The 26,512-nt window shown below is 35.7% G+C and overlaps 1 protein-coding gene across 1 annotated transcript; it reads left to right on the top strand.

Moving 5' to 3' along the window:
• Positions 1-319: 319 nt before the first annotated feature.
• On the top strand, positions 320-26,445 carry LOC137408746 (NADP-dependent malic enzyme-like). Its single transcript, XM_068095326.1, has 14 exons — positions 320-344; positions 3,325-3,514; positions 3,916-4,074; positions 5,088-5,212; positions 6,360-6,435; positions 13,322-13,483; positions 15,689-15,902; positions 16,899-16,996; positions 18,262-18,375; positions 19,409-19,523; positions 21,442-21,584; positions 23,894-24,064; positions 24,344-24,516; positions 25,748-26,445. Exons 2-14 carry the CDS (start codon positions 3,326-3,328, stop codon positions 25,845-25,847), a joined length of 1,839 nt encoding a protein of 612 aa, XP_067951427.1. The 5' UTR covers positions 320-344; position 3,325; the 3' UTR covers positions 25,848-26,445.
• Positions 26,446-26,512: the final 67 nt, after the last annotated feature.

Below are 26,512 nucleotides of genomic sequence, written 5' to 3'. Positions count from 1 at the left end.
TACACTGGTAGACCAAGACAAAAACCAGTACACATACCCATCGCTCGATAAAAAATTAAAATTAATCGAATACATTTTAAAACATTGTGCTCCAATACTAAGATATTGCACTCCAATAGTAGACAATGATTCAACAGCACCGCATTATCTTAACTTTTTCATCCTTTTAGCATTTTGTTCCCGTAAAGTGAAACCAAATAAGGCCTCAAATTCTTACGTACGGCAGCAAAGACAAAAACATTAGCCTTTTCTTAAGCCGCTCTAACCAATCGGAATTGAGTATCCTATCGAAAATTGAGTTTGCGCTAAAGAGTTTTCGTTTCAAGACTGGTATAGGTTGGAAGGTTCGTTATTTTGATTAAATAATAATTATTTCAACATAGTAGTGATACGCGCCTGGTTAATGAAACAGTATGTTCTCTCAGTAATTTTTACCAAATTACTTGCACTCATGCTTAATAGAGGGTTTCTAAATTGCTTATGTATCGTTGACCCAGCAGGCAGCCACAAGCAGTTTCGTGTTAAGTCAAGCGGTTGTATTCGGAAGAAGAGTTGAGATGGAGCAAAAATCACATTTTAATTAATTTTACATATGGTAAATCAGTCAGCATTGCTCTAATAAATAATATACCATTGTATTTAAAACCCAATGTCGAACGTCATAATGAGTTAGAGAAGAAACACACGCGAACTAAACAAGGAAAGTAAATGCTTTTTCTAAACCATCTCACTCATACCTGCCAACTCTCACCTATTGGGGGTGAGACTCACGCAATCACCCCAAAGAAAAAATGAAAATGCGTGAGATTTTTGCCCCAATTTCCACAATTTTATATATACTATCATTGATACATCAATTGCCCCAAAACCAAATCTCACGCATTGCCCCACTCTTGGGTTGGCAGGTCTGATCTCACTTTTGGCGATGAATCCCTAATGAGTCATTTTAGACAAGTTTACAAATGATATTGCATTTTTGAACATCTTATTACTATTTTTGTTTTCCAAAGCAATCAAAGATAGAGTAACCAAGTTACCAGTTCATTCATTTGACGTAATTCTGAAATGCATCAGTTATGATGTGACAGGGCACTGATAGGAAACTATTAACATATATAGTTGACCGTTGTATTCATTCTGCTAGGAAAAACATTCTAAACATTGTCAAATAGGTTAATAGTCTTCTATTAACCTAGATGTAAATATATTAGTGAGTGACAACATCATGTTCATTTATGCTTTTATATTGCTTTTGCAAAGCTAGTCACTGCCATATGGCAAGCTTTAAATTGGTAGACACGTTAGTCAGGGTTAGTTGTTATGAAATGGAGGCTGATATCGAACTGTGCAAGCCCAATCGTTATCTGGCTAATGAGATAAACGTAATGCTAATGCAGATGTATGTTCAAGGCAACTGTAGTTTTCGTAAACCAACATTTAAAAATGCTATTACTCATAAAACACAATTAAAAATACTAGGAAATATTGTGTAAAGTCTAAATCTTTTCAGGGAAACCTAGGTCTGATGCCGTCATTGAGATGTTCAAGATAGTAAATGATGACCTCTTAACTCTTTCAGACCCAATTAAATAACTCTATGGTGCACATCCAGGCTCAATTAATCAATTAGCTGCTCTCACATGATAGACTCAGCGCTACTAATTTGCTGGTGTCTCCTTTTCTATAAATTTTATCTTATTCCTGTTTTTTATTCTAGAAGGCATCTCAAGCAACATTTCTATATTAACATAATGTGACTATCTACAGGCAAAGAAACTTTTCATGAGCAGAGCAAAAGATTGCTTCAAATCGCTAAATGATTAGAAATCTTTTACTAAAAATGTGAACAATCAATCTAACTTACTAAACCATAAGTTTAGATTGTAGGCACTTTTGTTAGGATGAGTAGTGGAAAAATCATCAAGATCCATTCACTATGCGCTGAGATAATTGTGATTATGTAAATTGTGCTTGGTCTACTTCTGATTGTTTTCAGCTGCTATTGAGGAATTATTATTGTCTATACACCCGATTTTAGCAGCAAGTAGTAAAGCTGCTTAAAAATGAAATCATGCTACACCAAAGTTTACTAAACTCGCAAAGCCCTCTGTCACAACAATCATTTTCAGTCAGATAGTATAAAATATCGTTATTATTTGGTATGACTTGCTCAGCCTTTGTTCAAAGTCTAGCGCTTACTTGTACCGGTAAGTAAATGTTATAATCGTATTTGCTCGTTAGATTTATCTAGATCTAGTGGTAAAGTGATAAAGTTGTAGTGTTGGAATATAATTTTGAAATTATAATGATACTACTGAAAAAAATCCTCAAATTTGATCGAAAGTGTGGATTTTTTTACAACCTAACAGAAAAAACCTTGTTGGTCTGTTTTACAAGCTCCAAACTCTAGCAAACTGGTACTCATTTAAAAGCTTTGAATGTGTACTTATAGAATATTGTAACAGATTTATGATATAGTGAACGACTTGCACAAATCGCTTAAAAAGTTGATTCCGATCACTTCTGGATTCGCCTAGAGAATAACAACTTCTTCTTAGATATTTTTCTGAATTGGCACTGAAAGGGTTGACAAGAATTTGCAGCTGCTTGTCTGTAACTTAATATCTTAATGTTCCATAATATTAAACATCTAAATGCTTTGACCTAAACTACAAGATTAGATAAACTTTTTTAGTTTAAAGGCTGTGAAAAATGTATTTTGAGTTGAGCTTATGTTATGGGGTAGGAATAGGTCAAGTTAAATTTGAGTTTTTAGGGTAGAAGATGAAACTATCAGTGTTGTAAAATTTCTATTTCAAAATACACATATCACGAGTAGTTTTGACTAGTTGAATTGATACTCATAAAATCAGCACTAATCTGAGTCTTTCAGCATTCTAACATGGATGGTGTTACTTGTTCTATTGACTCTTTCAGTTTAAAATCATTGAACTGCTAGCAAGTTTCTATTTGCTTCGTCTTGCAACCAATGTACATGATATTTACATAATACAGAAATTATTTTTCAGATTCTGCCTAATCACAAATATAATATTATCGTAAAATAGAATTTTTGCCTTTAGGTTTTAGCCCTAGTTGATAGTGCTGTAGATCAACAATTTTGTCAGGTTTCATTTTAAAAACTCACCTTAATGCTGCAAGACTCTAGCAATTTTGCTGCTGCAGATTTGAGACCTATTTATGCGCGTAGTTGCTTGACAAGCTTTTCCAATTATTAATAGATTAAGTGGAGCTATCTGATTAGAACAATTGGTTTGCACTCTACTTAGATCTTCAATAATTTGTTGTTTTGTTATTATGTAGAATGTCCGGACAAGTTTCTTTGAGAGGCCTGTTGCCCTGTCTTCGGTGCTCAGGTTTGCAAAAGGTTGTATGGATACCAGCAGCAAGTTTTCATGGAACCCTCCATTTGAGAGGTGAACATAAGGTAGATCAGATTGGTTACCTTAGACAGCGAGGAATCGATGTGCTCAGAAAACCAGAAATCAATAAGGTAATATTCTAAATCATCCATGTTTGGTTTTGTCAGAAATGTTTTGTTACTTTTGTTACTAACAAATATTCCTAAAAACTTGTTCAATTAAATTGTAACTGTTTGCTTATGTTTAGTTTTATATATTTCAATAGGATTATATTTGCTATTAAAGTGGTACCCTAATATTTAGTGTGGCTTTCTAGAGGGTACGATTGTTCAAGCTAGTCACATCTGCATTACAAATTATATATGCATAGTCGCGACTAGATTTTAGTTCAAGCCATGCTGATTCTTCACAACATATCTTTTCTTATTTAGTAACACTTGACAATAAGTTTATATCTCACCTTGATTTTTATAAACTAAATAACATTAGAGCGTTTCCGTTGTTGGTTCTCTTAATCTTATCTTCTTTTTAGGGGATGGCCTTTTCTCTCGCGGAGCGGCAAATACTTGGAATTCATGGGCTACTCCCTCCCGCTATTTTGTCTCAGGACTCACAAGTGAAGAGATTGAAGGCTAATTTAAATAAATATGATGACCCCTTGCAGAAGCACATCTATCTCAGCACTCTGCAGGTACTCTTTTTTATTATCACTGATCTACCATCCAACTAATGGTTTAAATTTGTAGTAACCACTAATGTCATGCATTTGAGTTGAATACTCAGCCAAGGTACATCCAGCCCTCAGCCAGATACTCATCCCGTACACCAAGTTTGGTGTAGACAAAATGATGTGAAGCTAAACCAGCCGCTTTGACAGTGAAATTTTGCACAAAGTTGATATTTGTCATGTTACACCAGAGTCATGTTGCACCAGAGTCATGTTGCACCAGAGTCATGTTGCACCAGAGTCATGTTGCACCAGAGTCATGTTGCACCAGAGTCATGTTACACCAGAGTCATGTTGCACCAGAGTCATGTTGCACCAGAGTCATGTTGCACCAGAGTCATGTTGCACCAGAGTCATGTTGCACCAGAGTCATGTTGCACCAGAGTCATGTTGCACCAGAGTCATGTTGCACCAGAGCGAACTAAGCAAAACTTTCAGCAATGAGGAGCAAACTCAAGCAATATCCCAGAGAACTTAAGGTCAAATTGGTGGGCGGAAAAATTGAGAAACCTACAGACTACTGCAGATCGAAATAATATGAAGGGATTTTACCATGGTCTCAAAGTAGTGTATGACCCACAGAAGAAAGGAAAAACATTTCATGGAAAAACAGTCTTACAAAATCAAAATTAGATTCTAGCTTGCTTTGCCGAGCATTTCAGCCAGTTCATATATATATATTATTTTATATATTATATTACTATTATATATATATAATAGTGATATAATATATATAATAATATATATATACATATATACACATACATTCAGAAAGGACCTGTGATATTAATACTCCAATACTATATATAAAATGTTTTGTGGTGTTTAACTAATTAACTAACTAATACCAGTATAGCATCTCTGTCACAGAATAGTTTATAGTATCTTTCCTATCTATATCTATCAACTATCTTAATGAGATTTTAAGAATGTTATAATGGAATGTATATGATATCTGTTTATGATAATGTTTGCAGGATCGCAGCGAAAAGCTATTCTATAGAATCTTGAAGGAAGACATAGAGAATATCTTGCCTATAGTATACACTCCTACTGTTGGCTTAGCGTGTCTATCTTATGGTCTCATCTACAGGAAGCCCAAGTAAGTGGTCGCTATTGTGAGGTCTTACGTAGTGATCATTATACAGTCACTAAGTTAGTACAAATTTACTAGTTAACAAGTTAGTGCATTCCTCTAAATCAAACTTGAGGTGCTCATCTTTTTCTCTCTCCCATTTTTCACTTACTCATATTTATCTGCCTACGATTCTTGGGTTTTGTATGATCTTAGGCTACATGTGGGTGACTAGACTGAAGACCACAGCCTATGTTGAAGCTGAGTACCACAAGCTATGTAGTTGACCTTGTAGAGGACTTCAGGCTGTATTGCTGACAAAACAGAAAACCTCAGGTTGTCTGGGTAGTCATGCCAACGACCTCAGTTTGTAGTGACTGCTGAAAATCGTAAACTTTATTTGTAACTATGCTGATGACCTTAAGGCTGTGCGGGTGACAATACCAAAAACTTTAGGCCGTTTGGTTTTCTGTAACGAAGACTTCAAATTGTGTGAGAGACAATGCTGAAAAGCTCAAGCTGTGTACAGAACTATGCTGAGAAGCTCATGGTATGTAGGGGACCATAATGAGGAACTCAGGGTGTGGGGATGACCATTCCGCGGAACTCAGGCCTGCATGGGTGAACATACTGAGGACCTTATGGTGTTTGGGTGACCATAATGAGGAACTCAGGTTATTTGGGTGACCATACTGATTCTGATGGTACTTATTTTCTACACACTTTTTAGTTCTGGTAAATGAATCTGTGCAGCTATAAACTGTGAGGTTTATCTAGTTTGCAGTCAAACAGGAAATGTGAAAAAGTGGGATGATGTGTCATCCAAGGGTCAAAAGGCACCTTGGTATATCCCAAACGCTCACAACATTTATTGTTTTTTACTTATCAGTGTTTCATACTAATAAGTTCACATGATTTGCTTTAAATTGTCGATTCTCAATGCTTAAAGTTTTTTGTTGATGGGCTCTTTTTTAAAGTAGCAGAAAGACTTAAATAGTAATTTGCAACCTGTAACCCTGGCTTTGGGCTTGGCATTATTCACAGGAAATACATATGTATAGTAATGTGATGTTTATTGTAGGGTTTTTAAGGTAGACATTATTATTGTTAAGGTTTGACAATACTTGACCTTGACTAGTTCTCTGAAATACGCTGTAATAGATACTATTTGTAGAGGACTGTACGTAACGGTACATGATCTTGGCCATGTTTATGAGATACTGTGTAACTGGCCTGCTGAGACCGTCAAAGTGAGTATTGAATTATTTGTAGGATTGTATCCACACAACTGGGTGGAGCTCATGTATATGTTTGAACTGTATATAAAATGTATTGTCATTTATGAATGTCCATTTGCACTGCTATTAAATAAATGTTTTGAGACTGCACTAGAGACAAAAAACGTAATTTTGCAACACTTTACCCGACTTCGTAGATTCATTCATAGATATTAGTTATTAGCATGTTATTGAATGAGAACAGTTATTCATGGCTCGGGCTATGAATAACTAGAGCCTCTGGTATTCCATTGTTAAAGATGTGATTGCGTTAAATTTTAATTGATTTTAAAAGAAAGCATCTTTTTGTGTATCAGTTAATATGTTGTTTGTTGTGTTGAGCGATCTCGTTGTCAAGATATTCGAAGATTAAGATCGAAAAAAATTGACCGCGGTAAAAACGCTCAGGCCAAAAGACATGCCCAGACTTGCCCAAAATGATGTAACGAGTGATACAACCTGTCGTTATCTCTCGTATCCACATTGGCTATTGGGATAAAAGTCTAGTCCTACGTGGCTCTATTAGCATATATTTTATCTTGTATTTGCTCATGTTGGCTAGAATACAATTTTAAATCCAGCTACAGATACATTGTGAATGTCTCAAATAAGGGAAATTAAAAACTTGTCATATTAGCTTCCTCTAAACGCTGTGTAATCATCTGAGTACCGACCACGATTCTGCCGGTCTACATGTACAGTAATTAGGTCGTCGAGTTAACTTATTTCATCGCGGCCTTTGTATCAGTTAAGTTCTCAGTTGCTACTTACACCGGAAATTAGCTACCAAACAAAATAAGCGCACTGCCATCTTTGAAACGAATATGTTCGAATATATGGGGAAACATCTGTATCCCAAAAAGTCATGTATAGTCAGCGTTGTCTAGTCATTATCAGTATTAATTTGTAGAAAAAATTTACTAGTCGCATTCAATTAGTTCATGTAAGTACAAAACGAATGGTTTTATGAGTTGATCAAAATAGTGAACGCAAAACAACGTCAAGTTCGTTGAAATCAATTAACCCGCCGATTCTGGCAAAGGATTACTAAAGCCATTCTTGCACTTGGTTGGCAGTTTGTGGACTCACCTGTTTTCACTTGGTAGTGTGGAGCATAAAATTTTTGAACGTAATATTTGGTCCGTTGGAATTGAGTCGAGCTATGCAGAAGTACCTGCCAATACATCTCTGATTACGCTTCATAAATCCCTCTATCAGTGAAGATTTCAGCACAGATGTGTGCTGAAAGTTTTTATAAAGCACTTAAATTTTTTATTAAAACCATCCATCCAAATCGTGACCATTCACATAGTTTCAGTTCATATAATAGGACAAATTAATCTACATCAGCAAACTCAAACAAAACATATTATGGTTTGTGCAGCACACATTCGTGTCTATTTTTCCCATTTATGGCACTTTCCAGACCTACACGACTGCTCCCCTAGTGAACCACATAAACATCCTGTAACAATAAAACAAATGTAATAAATGTCATTCATATATATGTCGTTCTAACGCCTATCTACTGTAAGCTTTCAATTTGAGAGTTAAATAGATTGCGAGTGTAATTTTCAAAATGAGTAAATGTTTAACAAAAGCATAAATACACAAAGCTTACAATTTGAAGCTTTGTTTCTGAGAGTGAAGGTTAAAGGTCCAATCACACTAGGCGATTTTATCGCGAGCGTCATGAGGAAGGCGGAGATATAACTGGCATGTGCCTAAACACACTTGAGTGATTCGCTAGCAAATGATATAATGGGCACGCTCACAAACTGCCGATAAAATGCCGTATCACTAGTTTCTTCGATGTTGTTAATAAATTTAGGTAAATCAATATGGCACCGTCTTGCCAACATCGTAAACAACTTCCGCATTTGTTATTAAACCTATCTCACTTTCACGGATTGTACACTGCTTACATTACAAGAAGACACAAGAAAAAACGTAAAATATTTTTACGATTTTTATAAATATTTTATTTTGTAGTGGTTTTTTATATTTACTGTACTTATTTAAATGCTTACTGTTCTCAAGATGGTCAACCTGCGCAACGATTGACTCCAAATGTTGGTTTTCAACTCTGATATTTTGTAATTTTTGTTTGTTATGGTGTACAGGACTGGGAGTGCTATTATTTAATTTATGAACAATTCAGTGTTCGTTCTGAAGATGTTTCAATCGTAATAAAATAGCAAATTGTCGCTGCTGTACGTTGGTGAACATTGATAAGAAATAATTACCCACCAAAAAATTGCATTCTGATAAAAACCAACCAATCGAAATGCATCTCGCTAGCGATAAAGCTGTGTAGAGAATGTCTAGCGTTATCGCTCTGCATGAGCACGCTGAGTGAGTTCTATCGCAGATTGGCGCCACGCAGCGCGATATCGCTCTAAATACCTCCTAGTGTGTTTTCACCTTTACATTGGTCAATCGATGTTCCTCACTTTCTACAAGGGAGAAATGCACATAAATTCTAATCATAAATCTAATTTGCTAGCTAAAAATGCCAAAGAAAATTTTAAGCAAATGCTATAGCTAGGTGAAACGATAAAAAGTTGTGAAGCGATTAAAAAGTTATGAAACGATGATTCGTGATAGCAAAAAGTTATAATTTTACTTATTAGTAGATGTATTCATGAGTACTAAAATTATTACCGTTAGTTTAAAATATATGTAAAGGATACTCATAGTTGAAGATAAATTTACCTCCATTTTTCTATTTTTCTCTGCAGCATAACGCTGCTGACGCCTGTCAGCTCTAACCATAACCTGTCTGCCCCAATCTTTAATCATCTGACGCTCAGAAAACTTTGAGTCACCTTCGCTGAACTGAGCATTGTTACAATTCTGTTGTTCGTCAAAAAGACCTGTCAGTGCAGTAATTCAGTGAAAATCACGATGTCAATTAAATGAATAAATAAAATATTGATGGCGATGCACGTAGCTACTAGAATCTACTACTAGTCCATGCGCGTAACTAAGTAATAATAGAGTAAAATCCCTAACAACCAGAATCTTCGAAATCACAGACAAACCGTTTTACGAGCGATACCATTTATTATGACCTATACAAAAATTTCGTGTTGATGATTGACTAATGAAAAGATCTTATATTTATCGCTCGCGGACTCTTTTCACATGTATCACTCATTACGTCACAAATGAAGCACCCACTCGAATCTGAGCTTTTTAAAAGATGGCCTCATGCAAACGCTTATATATCTGGACATGGTTAGTCAATAAAGACAAAAATGACATCAAATTGTAGCTGATATTTTAGCCTTTTATTGGTCTTAAATTCATCAAATCAATTTTCTTTGACGCAACCACATCTTTAACACAATTTCTTACAGTTTGATATTGGATTTTTATAAGCTAGAGTAAACTCTTTCACCCCATTGACTCGTCCATAGCTAAGTGTATCTTGTTGTGTCTTTTCCGATTTATTTTTTACTAGCTGCATTACCCGTCTACAGGAACAGATTCACGTGCAGCATAAGGTTTATTGAGAGTTGTCTTTCATACTGTAAAACAACTCTAAATATGCAGTCTACTGAAATTGTTGTCCTGATCAGAGAATGCATGCACATATACATGTCAATGTTGGGGAGAACAATGGAAATCTGCAATGTGTCTTACAGCTAGATGCGTGTAAAATCTAGTAAATATTCTAGATTCATGTGTCTAGATTCATGCATCCGTTCACCCTCGTCTATATTTGCAGTTGACAATCGCGCACTTTTGCCGCTGAGCCCCCGCCTCGGCTGACCAGTCTTTACCTGCCGAGCAGTTGACAATCGCGTTCTTGCACTCGCCTCGCAATCAATCACTTCGCACCCGCAATCAATCGCCTTGCAATCAATCGGCCTGCACCCGCCTCGCAATCAATCGCCTTGCACTTTCCCCGCAATCAATCGCCTTGCACTTTCCTCGCAATCAATTGCCTCGCAATCAATCGCCTCGCAATCACCTCCCACTCGCCTCGCAATCAATTGCCTCGCAATCAGTCGCCTCGCACTCGCCTTGCAATCAATCGCCTCGCACTCGCCTTGCAATCAATCACCTCGCACTCGCCTTACAATCAATCACCTTGCACTCGCAACCAATCGTCTCACAACCAATCGCCTAGCACTCAATCGCTTTGCAATCAATTGCCTCGCACTCACCAACTCTTTCATCCGGAAAACCGGGCCTGGACACTCTCGCTGTACTTGGGGCAAAAAGGGTCACCCACGCATCCCCGAGTGATGCGTGGGATGCGTGGGATGCGTGGGTGATGCGAGTGATGCGTGGCCCCAAGTCTAGCTGTGCTATCGGGCGTTGCCCGGGTAGTAAAAAAAGTCTTTGCACAGAAAATTGATTTGTATTTAACATATAACAACGTTTGCCATTCTAACTTTCAAACTACATATCATGAAAGAAGTGTTTTGCGTAGCTGAAATAAATTAAGAGAAAAAATAAAACAACTAAAGTTTTTCAAACCAATGTAAATTTAAAATTTCATAACTTTCAGTGACCTGTATCTTTTGATAATGTCTAGTGGAACCTCAGTTTTCAAACATAATCAGTTCCAGAAGGTAGTTCGAAAACCGAGTTGTTCGAGATCCGAAACAATTTTGCCAATTAAAATAAAATAATGTAAATTTTAATCCACTCCAAGGCGAGAAAACAACTTCGGTAAAGTATTTTTTCAACATTTTACACCATAAGCTGTACTTGTACCTGGGTAATAAAAAAGTCTTTGCACAGAAATTCTATTTGTATTTAACATATATATAACAACATTTGCCATTCTAACATTCAAACTACATAGGTAACATGAGAAAACATGATAGGTAACGTATCATGAGAAAAGTATTTTGTGTAGTTGAAATAAAGAGAAAATAAAAACAACTGTAAAGTTAATCAAACTTTGTCAAACAACTGTAACTTTCAAACTTCATATCACGAGAAAAATGTTTCGTGCAGGTCAAATAAAATTTAAAAATAAAACGACTATAAAAAGGTTTAGATGTAACAGCGAAATAATTAGCAAGTAATAGCTAAATTGAGTCTGTTTTGCTACGATTACAATATGAGATGATTCGGTAATAATACAATTAATACGAACTGAGAAAACAAAATAAAATTCGTGAATATGTTGAATTAATAATAACAATTTTTGCGTAGAAGTGTGTGTACAAAAAAGTTACTGTTTCACCAACAGCTATCCAACAGAACTCTGAATACGACGATTCCAGTACGACGATATGTTATGTAAAAATAAAATATTGTAGTGTCTTTGTCTGATCGTAAAGGTGAGAGAATCTAGATGCTATTCCCGCTCGAGATAATACAATTGTCCACGTGAAAAGTAGTGACCTTAGCTGCGATTTAGCAATTAAACCTTAAGAAAAGCCAGAAATAGAGGTTCACAAAAACGGCGTCGTGTTTCATAGAGTTAATAAAATTTGATCGCCAAATTCTAATATCGAGAGAGTATATTGTCGATATCGTTTTGCCGAAAACGAATTAGCCCTAATACGTCGAGGACAAAAAAGCATCGCGTATCATGAAGCTAAAAGAAAGCCATCGAGTTGAAATTATTACGTCATTTTTGTAGGAAAACGGCAAACGATAAATAGGTTATGTATAGAGGCGTGTACTAACCGGAGATTCCCGTTAATGCGCGCTAGATACCTAGTAGCCGCTGATAGTCTGAAAGGTACGGTACTCTATAAGGCGGACACTCAATCAAACGCGCAGACAGACAACGATTGCCGTCTATATAGTAGATATTCAGTGTTCAAGTGAGATGGATAAAAATATATCATGAAAATGTTGATTGAAATGGATTTTCTTGAAAAACAATGTTGTAAACATTAAATCAATTAAATTGTATGTTACAATTCATGATCTCAGTGCTAAAAATGAGTGAGAAAATTGAGTTATAAAATGTAAACGCCATTTTAAACAAACCTAGCTCATTTTCCACACATACGTGTCATATTATAAATTGAAAATCAACTTGGTCATGTTTAACATGTTTTTTACTTTTTTTAGCAGCAATTTCTCAAGAATGCGATTAACTCGTTTTGAGTACTGTGCTCTCCAATTGTCACTATAAACAAAGTATTAACGTGTAAGATAACAGAAGTAAATATATTTTTTGTTGGAAAATATTATTACGAGTTTCAAGTTCAGCCAGATATCATCACGGTGAGTATCATGTATAGATATTATACAGTATAAATAACATCAAAAACAAATATTGGAGAAATTTTTTTTAAAAACAACTCGATATGATAATAAAACCAAATTCAAGTTAACCATTTACATGAAAAATAGTGTTTGGGAATGCAACATTCTGTACTGTAACATATAACATTCTGTACTGTAACATAACATTCTGTACTGTAACATAACATTCTGTACTGTAACATATAACATTATGTACTGTAACATATAACATTCTGTACTGTAACATATAACATGCTGTACTGTAACATATTACATTCTGTACTGTAACATAACATTCTGTACTGTTACATATAACATTTTGTACTGTAACATATAACATTTTGTACTGTAACATATAACATTTTGTACTGTAACATTTTACATTCTGTACTGTAACATATAACATTCTGTACTGTAACATATAACATTCTGTGCTGTAACATATAACATTCTGTACTGTAACATATAACATTCTGTACTGTACCATATAACATTCTGTACTGTAGCATATAACATTCTGTACTGTAGCATATAACATTCTATACTGTAATTGATCCAACACTTCTACAACTTTTTGCTACTTGCTTGTAACTTGAGACTTTTACATGAATTTATTTTCCCTACTCTTCAGGCCATCGTGGTCACGGACGGAGAAAGAATTCTTGGACTGGGTGACTTGGGTGCAAACGGAATGGGCATTCCAGTTGGAAAGCTTGCTCTGTACACAGCTCTCGCCGGCATCCCTCCAGACCAGTGCCTGCCAATCATGTTAGATGTTGGTACAAATAACAAGGTGTGTATCACTGCCTGATGTCAGCAAATAGATGCTTTCAGGTGAGGGGAACTTTCCCTGTAGTAACTGTCACACACTGGCTCGTAGAAGATTGTTACTTTTAGAATGAGAACATAACTCCAAAATGGCTGGTTGAGTAAGTTTTCGTGTATGACAATTAAACATCTTGAAGTTAGCATAATTATTCCAAAAGTTTAACATGTTCTTTTAGTTAGGCATACCGGCAACCTTATCTACATTAACAAGTTATTTGAAAGTGTTGCATATCTTTAATTATATCGAAGGTCACTTATCAGTAGAGATGCCCCGATTCTAATTTCACCAACCGATTCAGATACAGCTTCGATATACCGATTCTTACTGAAAAATAATCCGATTCAGATACCGATTCAGATCTTTTGCGTTGCATAGATAATTGTTAATTTTATTATGCAAATACAAATATAATGCAAAGAAAATATAAATATTGATGTATTATTTGTTTGTACTTATGGAAAAAAGATATACATGTATATACATTCACATACTGCCATACCGTGCTTCTAGTAACATAACAGTCCATGTTTCTTGAAATCTGTTATTAATATTGGTAATTACTGTTAGTGGTACAGCTTTATCTGTGATAATTAAGTCTCTCTTCTACTGCTGAACGAACTGCTGCACCTGTACATGCTTAGAGCAAATAAATGTTTCATTTAATTACCGTTAGTGATTCAATTATCTCAGTGAGGCGCCTTCATCTTCTATCACCATCGATGTAGCCAGTCGTATTGAAGAAAGACTCACTTGCCACAGATGATGGCGGACAGGCCAAATACCGATAAGCCACTGAGGTTATTTTATGCGATACAATCATACATCATATCGTCAGGATCAAGAGAGAGAGAGAGAGAGATAGTTAACTTTATGCATCGACTGCTTAAATTACTTTCATAATGCTAGTAAATAGAAACATCACACCGCATTCTTGTTTCTCATCATTGTTCTTATGTTCGTGATTGGCTGCAATAAATCATATCGCTGTAATTGGGAAATACCGCACTTTGTGATTACGTCCTGACTGAAACCAAAAGATTCCTCAGCTGTGTGGATGTTTATTAGGCTATAGACATGAAATATATTGTGTGACAGGCCCGGAATTCATTAAGTAAAAGTAAGGAACTAGCAGCTGATGATTTTTTTATTAGTGTAGCAGGCTAAAATACGGTTTTCTGCTAAATAGTTTATCTGTAAAAAGTATCAGAAGTTTCCGATTTTTTAAGAAAAGATCGGCCGATACCGATTAAGATACTTAACACCCATATCGGCACCGATACCGATTCCGATATTAGAATCGGGGCAACTCTACTTATCAGACAGTAGGTCCAGTGTTATACACTCTTATTTTATTGTATTAATTGTACTAATAACACATTTTAGCACACTAGTTTATAACAACACTTCGGATTTTACCGAAGACCCCGTATCAAATATAGATGCTCGCTACTTTACAGTTTTGTTTCGGCTTAATCTAATCGGCAAGTCGTAATCTGATCATGTGACCCAATACTTCGCAAATAATTTCTGCAGCACTTTTTGAGTATCACAGGTGACCAACAGGCTCGTCATGATTATCAGACAATGATACGTACTCCTTCGAGCTAAGGTTAAAAATTAAATGAGTTTTTACGGTAAGTTATAAGATATCAGTGCTCAAAATGACAGCATTACAATGATTATAAAATAGACGCGTAAGAACAATAGACATGGTTTTATTGAATGCGTGAAGTATATTTGTGAAAATAGTTCAACGAATAAGGTTGCAAGAAAGTGTAAACAGAAACCATCTACCACAACTATGTCACATTTGAGCCATTTTGGAAAGAGAATCCAAACTACGGCGGTCTCGTGTGGCTGTGATTAACTGTTCGTTTTTTAGCTTTTATGAGCTTGTAATCATATTCCCACATATTTTGCACCTACAACACAACAGAGTAAGACATGGTGAATCTTTTGATATCAAATAACTGTAATGTGAATTTTGTTGCAAGTCAACCTTTAAGCGTGGAACACCGCAATTCAAATTTTTTTGTAATTTCAATTAAATTTAAATTTGGAGAAAACCAAGCTAAACTGAGGAGTCAAGTTTCTCCTGCACAGGATCTGATGGGAAAACAAAACCATGAATTATTTTGATCTATCTCTAGTAATTTTAATGTTCTATAGGCCCTGCTTGAGGATCCACTCTATATAGGTCTGCGACATGAGAGAATACGGGGAGAGCGGTATGATGCCCTCATAGACGAGTTCATGCGGGCCGTAAAGAAGCGCTGGGGCCAAGACACCCTTATTCAATTTGAGGATTTTGCTAACCAGAATGCATACAGACTCCTAGACAAATACAGGACTCAGTATTGTACTTTCAATGATGATATTCAAGGTAGGTGTTTCGAGTTCAAAAAGGATGTCCTCTTTTGTTGTATTTTTGCTGTGAAAGTGTCACTGTCTAAAAATTATAAAATATTTTATCAGAAAGTATAGATAGTTTTTTAATTGTTTGAAATTTTTGTTGTTGTTTTAGGTTATATGACTGCCAGGATGGTTTAAAATTAAAATTGACAAAACTTGATTGCGGTTAAAACGCTTAGAAGAAAAAGTCAGCCCAGTCTTTTTCAAAGATGATGTTAATGGTTGTGCATATTGTTTATAAGTGATAAATATATGGTCTTATCAGTGTCGGGTACTTATATATGTTCACACCACATTTAAAAGAAAACAATTATAAAATTTCTAACCAACATATTTTAAGTCATTTGAAACATCTACAGCAATGTATCTGAGGCTATGTTTGCAGTTTTATTCTAACCTGGAAACAGTGTTGTATGCTCATGATTGTTACCGATATAACGATCATAAGCACTACACAATAGAATATATGTCTATAGAGATGTGTAACACTGATTTGAACATAGCCGATTTTATAATGAGAGGGATAAACAGGAAATGCGACTACTCACGTCAATTTTGGTGAGGTCTTGTTCTTGTAAGCGTTTTAACTGCATTCAAATTTTACTGACTTTAGTCTTGAAACATTCTGGCAGTTAATTCACGTAAAACAATATCTCAAATGATATTAAAATTTTTATTTTTTCTGATGCAATTTTTTAAAATTTGATGCGAGTAACCCTTTAATGGATTTATCAAAGTTATCGTAATCAGCAATATATGGTATTTCAAACCTTAAATTGGAAGGTTTCCAGATCTTTACTGGAAACCTTGAGTATGTTAGATACCTTTGTGGTAAATCATTTACATTTTTCTCGAAATGTATTAGATTATGATTACCAAAATTATCTCGCTTTTATGGCCCCTATTACTAATTAGAACAGTTGTGTCAAGTTTACCAATTCCATTGTAAACGCAAAATTTATTTCAGGAACTGCAGCTGTAGCGGTCGCTGGTCTGATTGCTAGTACGAGGGTAACAAAGAAACGTCTGTCAGAGTACACATTCTTGTTTCAAGGTGCTGGTTCGGTAAGGTTTCTATGTACATCAATTTGGAGTTGTCAGCTGCTGTGGAGCTTGTTTTTAATATTCATGAGGCTTATTGTCTCCACAAAATAGCTAGAAAATGCCATTAGATATTCTACACCTCCGAACATTAACAAATGTGTTCTATTTCAAATCCTTAGGCTATAATTTTTACGATTTCTTTGAATACAGACACAAGTTACTTGTTGACACACCATCTACTTGTTACTTCTTGCATTTCCTCTTACAAACATGAGGCCCATCAATTTTGGTTTCAATCATTTGTGTTAGAAATATCTTTTAAATTTTTACTTGGTTTGAATACATAGTTTTCTTATTTCAATTCAAAAACTAAGAAGCTAATTTAATGAATATTTAAATATTTCATAATTTGTTTTAAACATTTCTTTAATTGGCTCATATGTTCACAATTGGAATCTTAATTTTTAAGAGAATGCCAAAATTATTTCAGAAAATTAATTTTATTTTGTGCTTGTTAATTTTAATTAGTTTGATTCCTAAATTAAAAATGTTGCTGTACATGAGTTGTCAAAACCATGTCATCCAACATTTAGTCTAGCTGTAGATATAAATGATGAAATAAAATAAAACAATCAAAAGTTATATATAAATATTTTAGACAGTCAAGGATTGTCAGTGAAGTTTACCAGTTTTATGACTAATATTGATCACAGTATATTGAGATGAGCAAAACTTTGTGGCAAATACTCCTCACAGTCATATCATAGATACCAGCACCCTAACAGTATAATTTGTTGTGAAAAATCACTGAGTATGCAAAAATAGTGCAGAGATTCAGCATATGCACAACTATTTCACATAATGAAGGTGGTAGATTGGTGCAAATATTAGATTGTTAGTCTATCAAGTGGAATGTTGTTAGTTCAAATCCTCTATGATGCAATATTTTTTTTAACATTCAACCGCCGACTCGTATGGACACAGCTGTTATTATATGAAGGGTTTCATGTAATAACAAATACGATATAATAACAAATATTTTATATATTTGGTTGGCCTAACCTAAAATCAGATGGCTACAAATAAAAGCAGTTTAATTTGACTTTATTTAATTTGTACCTTTGGTTTAAAGTAAATTTGGCACGCTTGATGAATAAGTTGGCCTTTATCTGCTCTTTGATTTGTTTTATTCCGCAACTAAAAGTGAGAATTGCCATCTTTTTTCACCAACTTTAAAGTTATCTTCTCATTCTGCATGTGACTAAGTTGTTTTCTCTACTTTTCAGGCATCAACAGGCATAGCGAACTTACTATTGAGAGCACTTATAGATTCAGGTCTGCCTGAGCAACAAGCTTTGGAAAAAATTTACCTGTTTGACATCCACGGACTTCTTACTCAGGTTAGAGGTTGATGTCTACTATTATTAGACTAGACCATTCATTTAAGTTTGCTTTTAACCAAGTTAAATCCGCAGTTGGTTGCCCATTTTTTGCTAGTTATTCTACCCACCATGAAGGTGCTAAAGATTATACATGTCTGAAACCAGCCCTTCTGCATTTGTTTCGCAATATATTTATACGAGATAAAATAATTATCATTGTAAGGATGTAAGACTATCGTAGATTGTAAGGATGTAAAACTATTGTAGATTGTAAGGATGTAAGGATATTGTAGATTGTAAGGATGTAAGGATATTGTAGATTGTAACAATGTAAGGCTATTGTAGATTGTAAGGATGTAAGGCTATTGTAGATTGTAAGGATGTATTGCTATTGTATATTGTAAGGATGTAAGGCTATTGCAGATTGTAAGGATGTATTGCTATTGTATATTGTAAGGATGTAAGGCTATTGTAGATTGTAAGGATGTAAGGCTATTGTAGATTGTAAGGATGTAAGGCTATTGTAAATTGTAAAAATGTAAGGCGCTTGTAGATTGTAAAGATGTAAGGCTATTGTAGACTGTAAAGATGTAAGGCTATTGTAGACTGTAAGGATGTAAGGCTATTGTAGACTGTAAGGATGTAAGGCTATTGTAGATTGTAAGGATGTAAGGCTATTGTAAATTGTAAAAATGTAAGGCACTTGTAAATTGTAAAAATGTAAGGCGCTTGTAGATTGTAAAGATGTAAGGCTATTGTAGATTGTAAAGATGTAAGGCTATTGTAGATTGTAAAGATGTAAGGCTATTGCAGGTTGTAAGGATGTAAGGCTATTGTATATTGTAAGGATGTAAGGCTATTGCAGATTGTAAGGATGTAAGTCTATTGTAGACTGTAAGGATGTAAGGCTATTGTAGACTGTAAAGATGTAAGGCTATTGTAGACTGTAAAGATGTAAGGCTATTGTAGACTGTAAGGATGTAAGTCTATTGTAAAATGCAATAAAGTTGAAATGTTCATTTTGATTTGCTGATCTGTAAATTATCCATAGGACAGGCCAAAAGGGAGTCTAAGTGAAAGCAATGCTAAGTTTGCCAAGTCTGGTGTTCCTAATATGACATCACTAGACGAGGTTGTCGAGTTTATCAAGCCCAATGCTATCATAGGTGAGAATCATGTTGTGGCAGCAAACCGGTCTAGTTGTTAGTGAAGCGACAAGTTGCTTTTGTGTGGACTCGTGTGCTGGATAGCGTTTTAGAAAGTGTTATAACTATGTACAGAAGTCCCTCATTTATCATGGATATTGGGAAGCAGAATAACCCCCCCACAATAGGGGAAAATCGCCAAAGTAGCCTCACCTTCATACCGATGTATATATTGACAACAAAACATTACAGGAAAACAGCGAACTGAAACGACTGTCATCATAATGACACCCGCGGAGGGATGTCACTAGGCGAGAGTAGGAGATAGATTTGTATTTTAAGTAATTTTTATTTCTATCCATTTTAGTGTTTAATGAATAAAGAGTGTATAGTGAAATAAATAGTGAAATTTAATGAATAATAGTTGTTTTCACCTCATGAACTACTGAAGCCACTAAAGCTGAAACGCTAAGTATCAAGGGAACACTGTAGAGTAGTGCTGGGCACGAGTACTTCTTGGCCAACGGGTTTAGACTCCGCCCCTTCTGTTCGGGTTTTTCGAGTTTCGGGTTTGTTGATATGGATTTTATGTTTAAATTTTCTAAACAGACATATCTTCAAATTTACAAAGCAATTATATTTATTTTCAATTTATTTATTATTTTTCACAGTTTTTATCGACTGACATTCGTACTCGCAGCGTTAACAGGCGAATTGTTAAACAGTAAAGATAGCCTGGGGCCACAGGGCATTTTCACGTCAACAGGTAGCAGAAGATAGGGTCTATGGTAGCTTAATACTTTAAGCATGTTCTATGGACCTCTCTGACTTTTTGTAGATGGCGCTCCAAATCTCATAAACAAACATCTAACAACGCGATAGCGGAAACAGACTAAGGTCCTATGTGTTATCGGTGAAAGCGAACACGCGCCATATTAATAAAGACATAGATTTGTTTACGAAGCCGATTTGGCTAATTGCGCAAATAAAATTTGATTTAAGTATTTCTACGCACCTTTTAATGACAAGGAATCACTGCTTGACTGCAATATCTCCGGTAGGTATGGTAAATAAGGTATGAGATGCTTTATTCTATCTATTAAATTAAAGACTGTTATACCCCATTGTCGTGCCTCCTTAGCAAAATGACACAGAAATGCCCTGTGGCCCCCAGACTAAGAACGCAGGGCGCAATATGCCCAGTTTATGTTCACAGTACCCGACGGATCCGTGTACCAAAACCCGAACCCGAAAGACCGGAATACCCAAAATCTCTAGTACCCGATACTCGAGAGAAAATAAACGTTCAACCAGTATTACTATCCGTGCCCAGCACTACTGTAGAGCATATTTTCAAAAACAAGCCTGTTTAATAACATAGTTTTCATGCTTTATGCATTCAAGATGAACTTACATCAAATGTTAGTAGATTTTATCATAAGTCTTGGTATTTTTCTGTGATTTGCGATTGTTTATGTTTGAGGTGGTCTGACTGCCAGGATGTTTCAATATTAAAATCAATAAAACTTGCTCATGGTTAAAACACTCAGCAGAAAAATATGTGGGAAGCTACGTTACTAGTTAGCATTACTATAATAGTTGATATCGGCTATTGAGTTCAAGTTGCAGCGTTATGCGTCTCTATTCTGTTGGTCTCTTAGCAACTATAAATGTCATAATCGCACTCTCGTTTGATCTGAGCATTTTAACCATGATCAAGTTTTGTCAATTTTATTCTTGAAACATCCTGGCAGTCAGATCATCTCAAACAACAAAAACTATTGTAAATAATAGAAAAATACTGATACTTTCCTTTAAAATATACTAAAATTTTGTGTAAGTTGATCTTTAACAGATCCAAGCTTATGTATTTCTCAGCCTTAATTTATAAGAGGCTTGTAAACTCTTCTAGTAATATGGTAAGTTTGTCTATGCGCAGGTGCAGCTGGTGTGGCAGGAGTATTCAGTGAGAGAATCCTTAAGGCTATGGCCTCTTATCATGAGAGACCTGTCATATTCGCTCTCAGCAATCCCACCTCCTATGCTGAATGTACGGCTGAGCAAGCCTATACTCACACACAGGTCTGTGCTGATAGAGTTGGCCAACTACTTATTCTAAGCATTTGTGTTTATTTACATTATGTTTCCATGACGCCCATCATGCGGGTTCGGAGTTGTGCGTAAGTTGTGTTACCGTGCGAATTAAGTGTATCTATAGACATTAGCATGATGTGGATTGACTTCGGTGCCATGTCGAACAAAGCTAAAGAATTGTACGCTATAACTTAATAATTATTGACGCACGTGTTAGCGACACAGGCACGTGAAACTCAATCGAGAAAAGACAACAGCAGTATTAAAAATGTTGAAAATTGAATTGCTGGCGCGGTATTTTAATGCCTATCATTCGTAAGTGCTGATTCCATTATTCGCAAGCATTATGGATTCGATAAAGTTTTGCGAGTAGCAAAACTTGCTCGAATCGAGTGCTAATGGCAAAAGGTTTTGCGTGTAGCACTCGGCACGCGAGCAGCTTACGGATTTATGCTGTTTCAATGATGCGGCTAACTTGCGGATCGGTTCCAATTTGCGCATCATGGAAACAATATGTTAGTTAAACAGGCTTTATAGCGAGTATTGTATTTATGAGCACAATGTCTGCTGCAGAGTTGTCTACACGTACACGCATCATGAACTATTTTTTAATGACTAATTCGAAGTGAGCTATAGATGGCAGGAGCCTTCTTTATTTTTTACATTACAAAATCATCTTTGCTATAATAAGACCCATATGTTGCATGTCTGTCCGAGGTTAACATCCATCATTGGATGCTGGGAAAAACTGCATCATACGAAATTTGAACTTGCAGCTTCTAGCATGGCAGACTGACACTTTGACAACTGTTCCAGCAGACCACCCATTGGTCTACTGGAACACACATTTACTTTACAACCCTATGCTGTGAACTAACTGAATTTTCAGTATCTAATCTAAGCTACTTTTAGTACAGTCAAACATGGATAACTCGGCCACGGATAGCTCGAAAACATGGTTAATTCGAACGGTTTCTTTGGTCCGTTCCCACGTAATGATAAATTGCTATAGATAACTCGAACTCAACACTGTTAATTCGAACTGTTTTTTTGCCCAACGGCTACCGAAACGGTTGTTATCGCTTTAGAAAATCACTTTATTCAAAGCCATAGAGGTAAACCTCATCTTTTCGTAATTCATAAGCGTTGTTATTGCCACCATCGGCAAAATAATTTTGTCAACGACTTTTCTAAAGGTTTGGTCAAATTTGATTTATACTGCTATACGATTAATAGCATGGGCTTGCCGGGTCACGCGCGCAAGGATTTTCGCCACGCACATACAAAACAAAAACAGCATGTTGTTTTGTATGTGCGTGGCGAAAATCCTTGAGTGCGTGACCCGGCTAGCCCGTGACGAATAGTTTTCCGACGTTGATTCCGTGTTGAATCAACGTCGGAGTGTAGAATGTTTAAAACGTCTTAAAATTGTTTTTATTAAACGTATACGTTGTCATAGCTAAAAAACTATTCATCGTTTGACCTAAACACAGAATACGTGTGTACATTCAATAACTATCCATTCAAAAAGCGTGAGTGATATACAATGTACCGTTAAACCTCGTAAAACTTTTAATTGAACTGCCTCGGAGTGTTGCTCTTAACGAATCCCAGGTAAAGTAAGGGATTTTTCTTTGGTAACTTTTTCTTGAAGTTGCATAAACTTCAAGAAAAAACGGCAAAATTGATCGTGGGTAAAACGCTCAAAAGAAAAAGATGTTTTTTCTTTTGAGCATTTCAACAACGATCAAGTTTTGCCAATGTCAAGCTAAAAAAAACGTCCTGGCAATAACATCACCTCAAACAACAAACCAATCTCAAGTGATAGAAAAATCTCTATACTTTTTGATAAAAACGTTTTAAACTTTACATTAGAAGCATTTAATTCGAAACAAGCCATTTGTGCTTTTGATTTATATTATAGTTTGCATATGTACATGTATCTACTAATAAATAAGTAAATACATGAACTTGTGACAGTGCTCTGATAACTAGAATGCTCTGATAATTCGAACACTTTTGCTCGGTCCCTTGAAGTTCGAGTTATCCATGTTTGACTGTATATTTTGTAAGTTATACCCTTCTGTCAAACTGTCTCCTGTGTCATTATGTGGGTGGTTAGCTTACAACCATATGTTGTAGTACATCACTGGCGACAACTCAAAACTGCCTTTGCTTTCTGTGTGCAGTTTGCTTAATAAGGCTGCTGTCTGACCCGTCCCTTTATAGGTAACAGTGTAATAGTGTAATAGTATAATTGTTCAACTGTTTTAATGACAGAAAATTATATGACACAGGGCAGAGCTGTGTTTGCCAGTGGCAGTCCATTCTCTCCAGTGGAATATGATGGAAAGGTTTATCATCCTAGTCAAGGAAATAACTCCTATGTCTTCCCCGGAATAGCCCTTGCTGTCACACAGTTTGACATCCGACATCTCCCCGAATCTTTCTTTCTTGCATCTGCTAAGGTATTTCCTGTTTTCAATATTACCAGTTGGTGCAGGTATTTCACAGCTCATGTTGTTCCCAGTTTTTCCAACATTTTTAGACAGATTTTATAACCTGTTATTGATTTCTCTGGTGACATCAGCATGTTAATGGATCTCAGATTAAAAATTCAGTTTTAGATAATTTCATTTGCTCCTTGAGGAAAGTAGCATTATGGCTGATATGGGTGCTAGCATATTGATCACAGTATAAAGGCTTGCTCTCCTATCAAATATTTTGATATCCTTTGTGCCTTTCAGTATTTAGCTGAGATGGTGAGCGATCATGATCTGGCTGAGGGACGGGTTTATCCTCCCCTCAGTCACATACTGCAGGTCTCTATTAAGATGGCCACACAAATCGGGGGATTCGCCTACAGAGAGAACATGGCACTCGTCTACCCGGAGCCAATAGATAAAGAGCAACACATAAGGTAACCGTGTAACACATGGTTGAGCTGAACATTTCTTTTCTACTCAATCATATAGAATTTTTTTTGGGCTGTAATTTTGGGATCGGAAGTTCCCATAGCTAAAAGTTTTATTGTTGCTGTGATCATAATTGGAGTTAGTATTTGATATCATGAGACGGTATGCCAAAACACTGATCATGTGCCAGATAGTGGGCGCTGAAAGCTTATAGATTCTTAAAATTGTTTGATAATTTTATATTTTTTGTACCAGTTTTTTATCATAGATGAATTCAATGAAGATCGCTGTCACTCATACCACCAAGTCAGCAGTCAAAGCAGCTCTGTCACAACATAAAAAGTATCAAATAAATTTATTTCCTTGTACAATACACCAGATTCCTTATGTTTTTATAAAGAGAGTGTCGGGCAAAAGGCTTCTAACCATCCAACGCCCAGAATTGTTATACTGATGGACTTACTGTTTTAGAGATGGGATACACAGCACTAACCATGAGAATTTGTACTGTTTTGGGGATGGGATATACAGCACTGACTATGAGAATTTGTAGTGTTTTAGGGATGGGATATACACCACTGACCATGAGAATTTGTACTGTTTTAGAGATGGGATATACAGCACTGATTATGAGAATTTGTACTGTTTTAGAGATGGGATATACACCACTGACCATGAGAATTTGTACTGTTTTATGGATGGGATATACAGCACTGATTATGAGAATTTGTACTGTTTTGGGGATGGGATATACAGCACTGACCATGAGAATTTGTACTGTTTTAGGGATGGGATATACAGCACTGATTATGAGAATTTGTACTGTTTTGAGGATGGGATATACACCACTGACCATGAGAATTTGTACTGTTTTAGGGATGGGATATACAGCACTGATTATGAGAATTTGTACTGTTCTGGGGATGGGATATACACCACTGACCATGAGAATTTGTACTGTTTTAGGGATGGGATATACAGCACTGATTATGAGAATTTGTACTGTTTTGGGGATGGGATATACACCACTGACCATGAGAATTTGTACTGTTTTAGGGATGGGATATACAGCACTGATTATGAGAATTTGTACTGTTTTGGGGATGGGATATACACCACTGACCATGAGAATTTGTACTGTTTTAGGGATGGGATATACAGCGCTGATTATGAGAATTTGTACTGTTTTGGGGATGGGATATACACCACTGACCATGAGAATTCGTACTGTTTTAGGGATGGGATATACAGCACTGATTATGAGAATTTTGTACCCAACATGTATGAATGGCCAGACGTTGCTTACCCTGACCACAAAGGCCCCAGGAAGTTTTAACTAATTTTTATCTCTATTCATAATAAGTATTTGTGCCATTGCTACTTGCGAGTTTACTGTTTTTTCACTCAGTAGTGAGATCGTCAGGATATCACACAAGTACGTCAAGTGTGGGCTTGTTGCAACAATTTATAACTGTGATATCTCTCCGGTTCACCAGAGCATTATTTTAAATTAACTGTTGTTTTTCCTTGAAGTTTTTTTTCTATTCTCTGTTTGTTTTAATATGTGAGTGTGAGCTCATGGAATCCACAATAACTTATTTTCATTGCATTTAATCAGGGAAATTTTTATTGAGAGGCTAAGAATCTGGTGTTCTGTTTTATATTGAAGGATATTTATATCTTATAAAGATCAATAGTCAATTGAGTTTAGGAAGGGTGAAAACCAGTCAAATTAATCCATTTTTCATCTACTAACAAATGTGCACAAGTGTTCATTAGTTGTATTTTTATCAAATAGGTGTTAACTTCACACCTGAACTAACTATTTGTCACAAATGACAGGCTTGGATATAATTTCTAATTTGACTTATATATTATTGTTCTTCATTGTTGTTGTTGTTCATTTATGTAATAGATGCGAGTAGAATCATTAATGACAGGTGTATCCACAATGTTTGTACGTTGCAAGTGCGTTGTATGTCTGTTGCGCATGCGTTGTAT

The sequence above is a fragment of the Watersipora subatra genome, chromosome 11, assembly GCF_963576615.1.
Source record: "Watersipora subatra chromosome 11, tzWatSuba1.1, whole genome shotgun sequence".
Lineage (NCBI taxonomy): Eukaryota > Metazoa > Bryozoa > Gymnolaemata > Cheilostomatida > Watersiporidae > Watersipora > Watersipora subatra.
Note: the sequence above shows the minus strand (reverse complement) of the source record. Positions and strands in the feature narration are given on the sequence as shown.

Bases quoted from the DNA above. Each gene is read 5' to 3' on its own strand.
- LOC137408746 (XM_068095326.1), top strand. From the start codon at position 3,326: ATGTCCGGACAAGTTTCTTTGAGAGGCCTGTTGCCCTGTCTTCGGTGC. The intron at 4,075-5,087 runs GTACTCTTTTTT...TAATGTTTGCAG, and splicing joins TCTATCTCAGCACTCTGCAG to GATCGCAGCGAAAAGCTATT. The intron at 24,517-25,747 runs GTAACCGTGTAA...GTACTGTTTTAG, and splicing joins GATAAAGAGCAACACATAAG to GGATGGGATATACAGCACTG.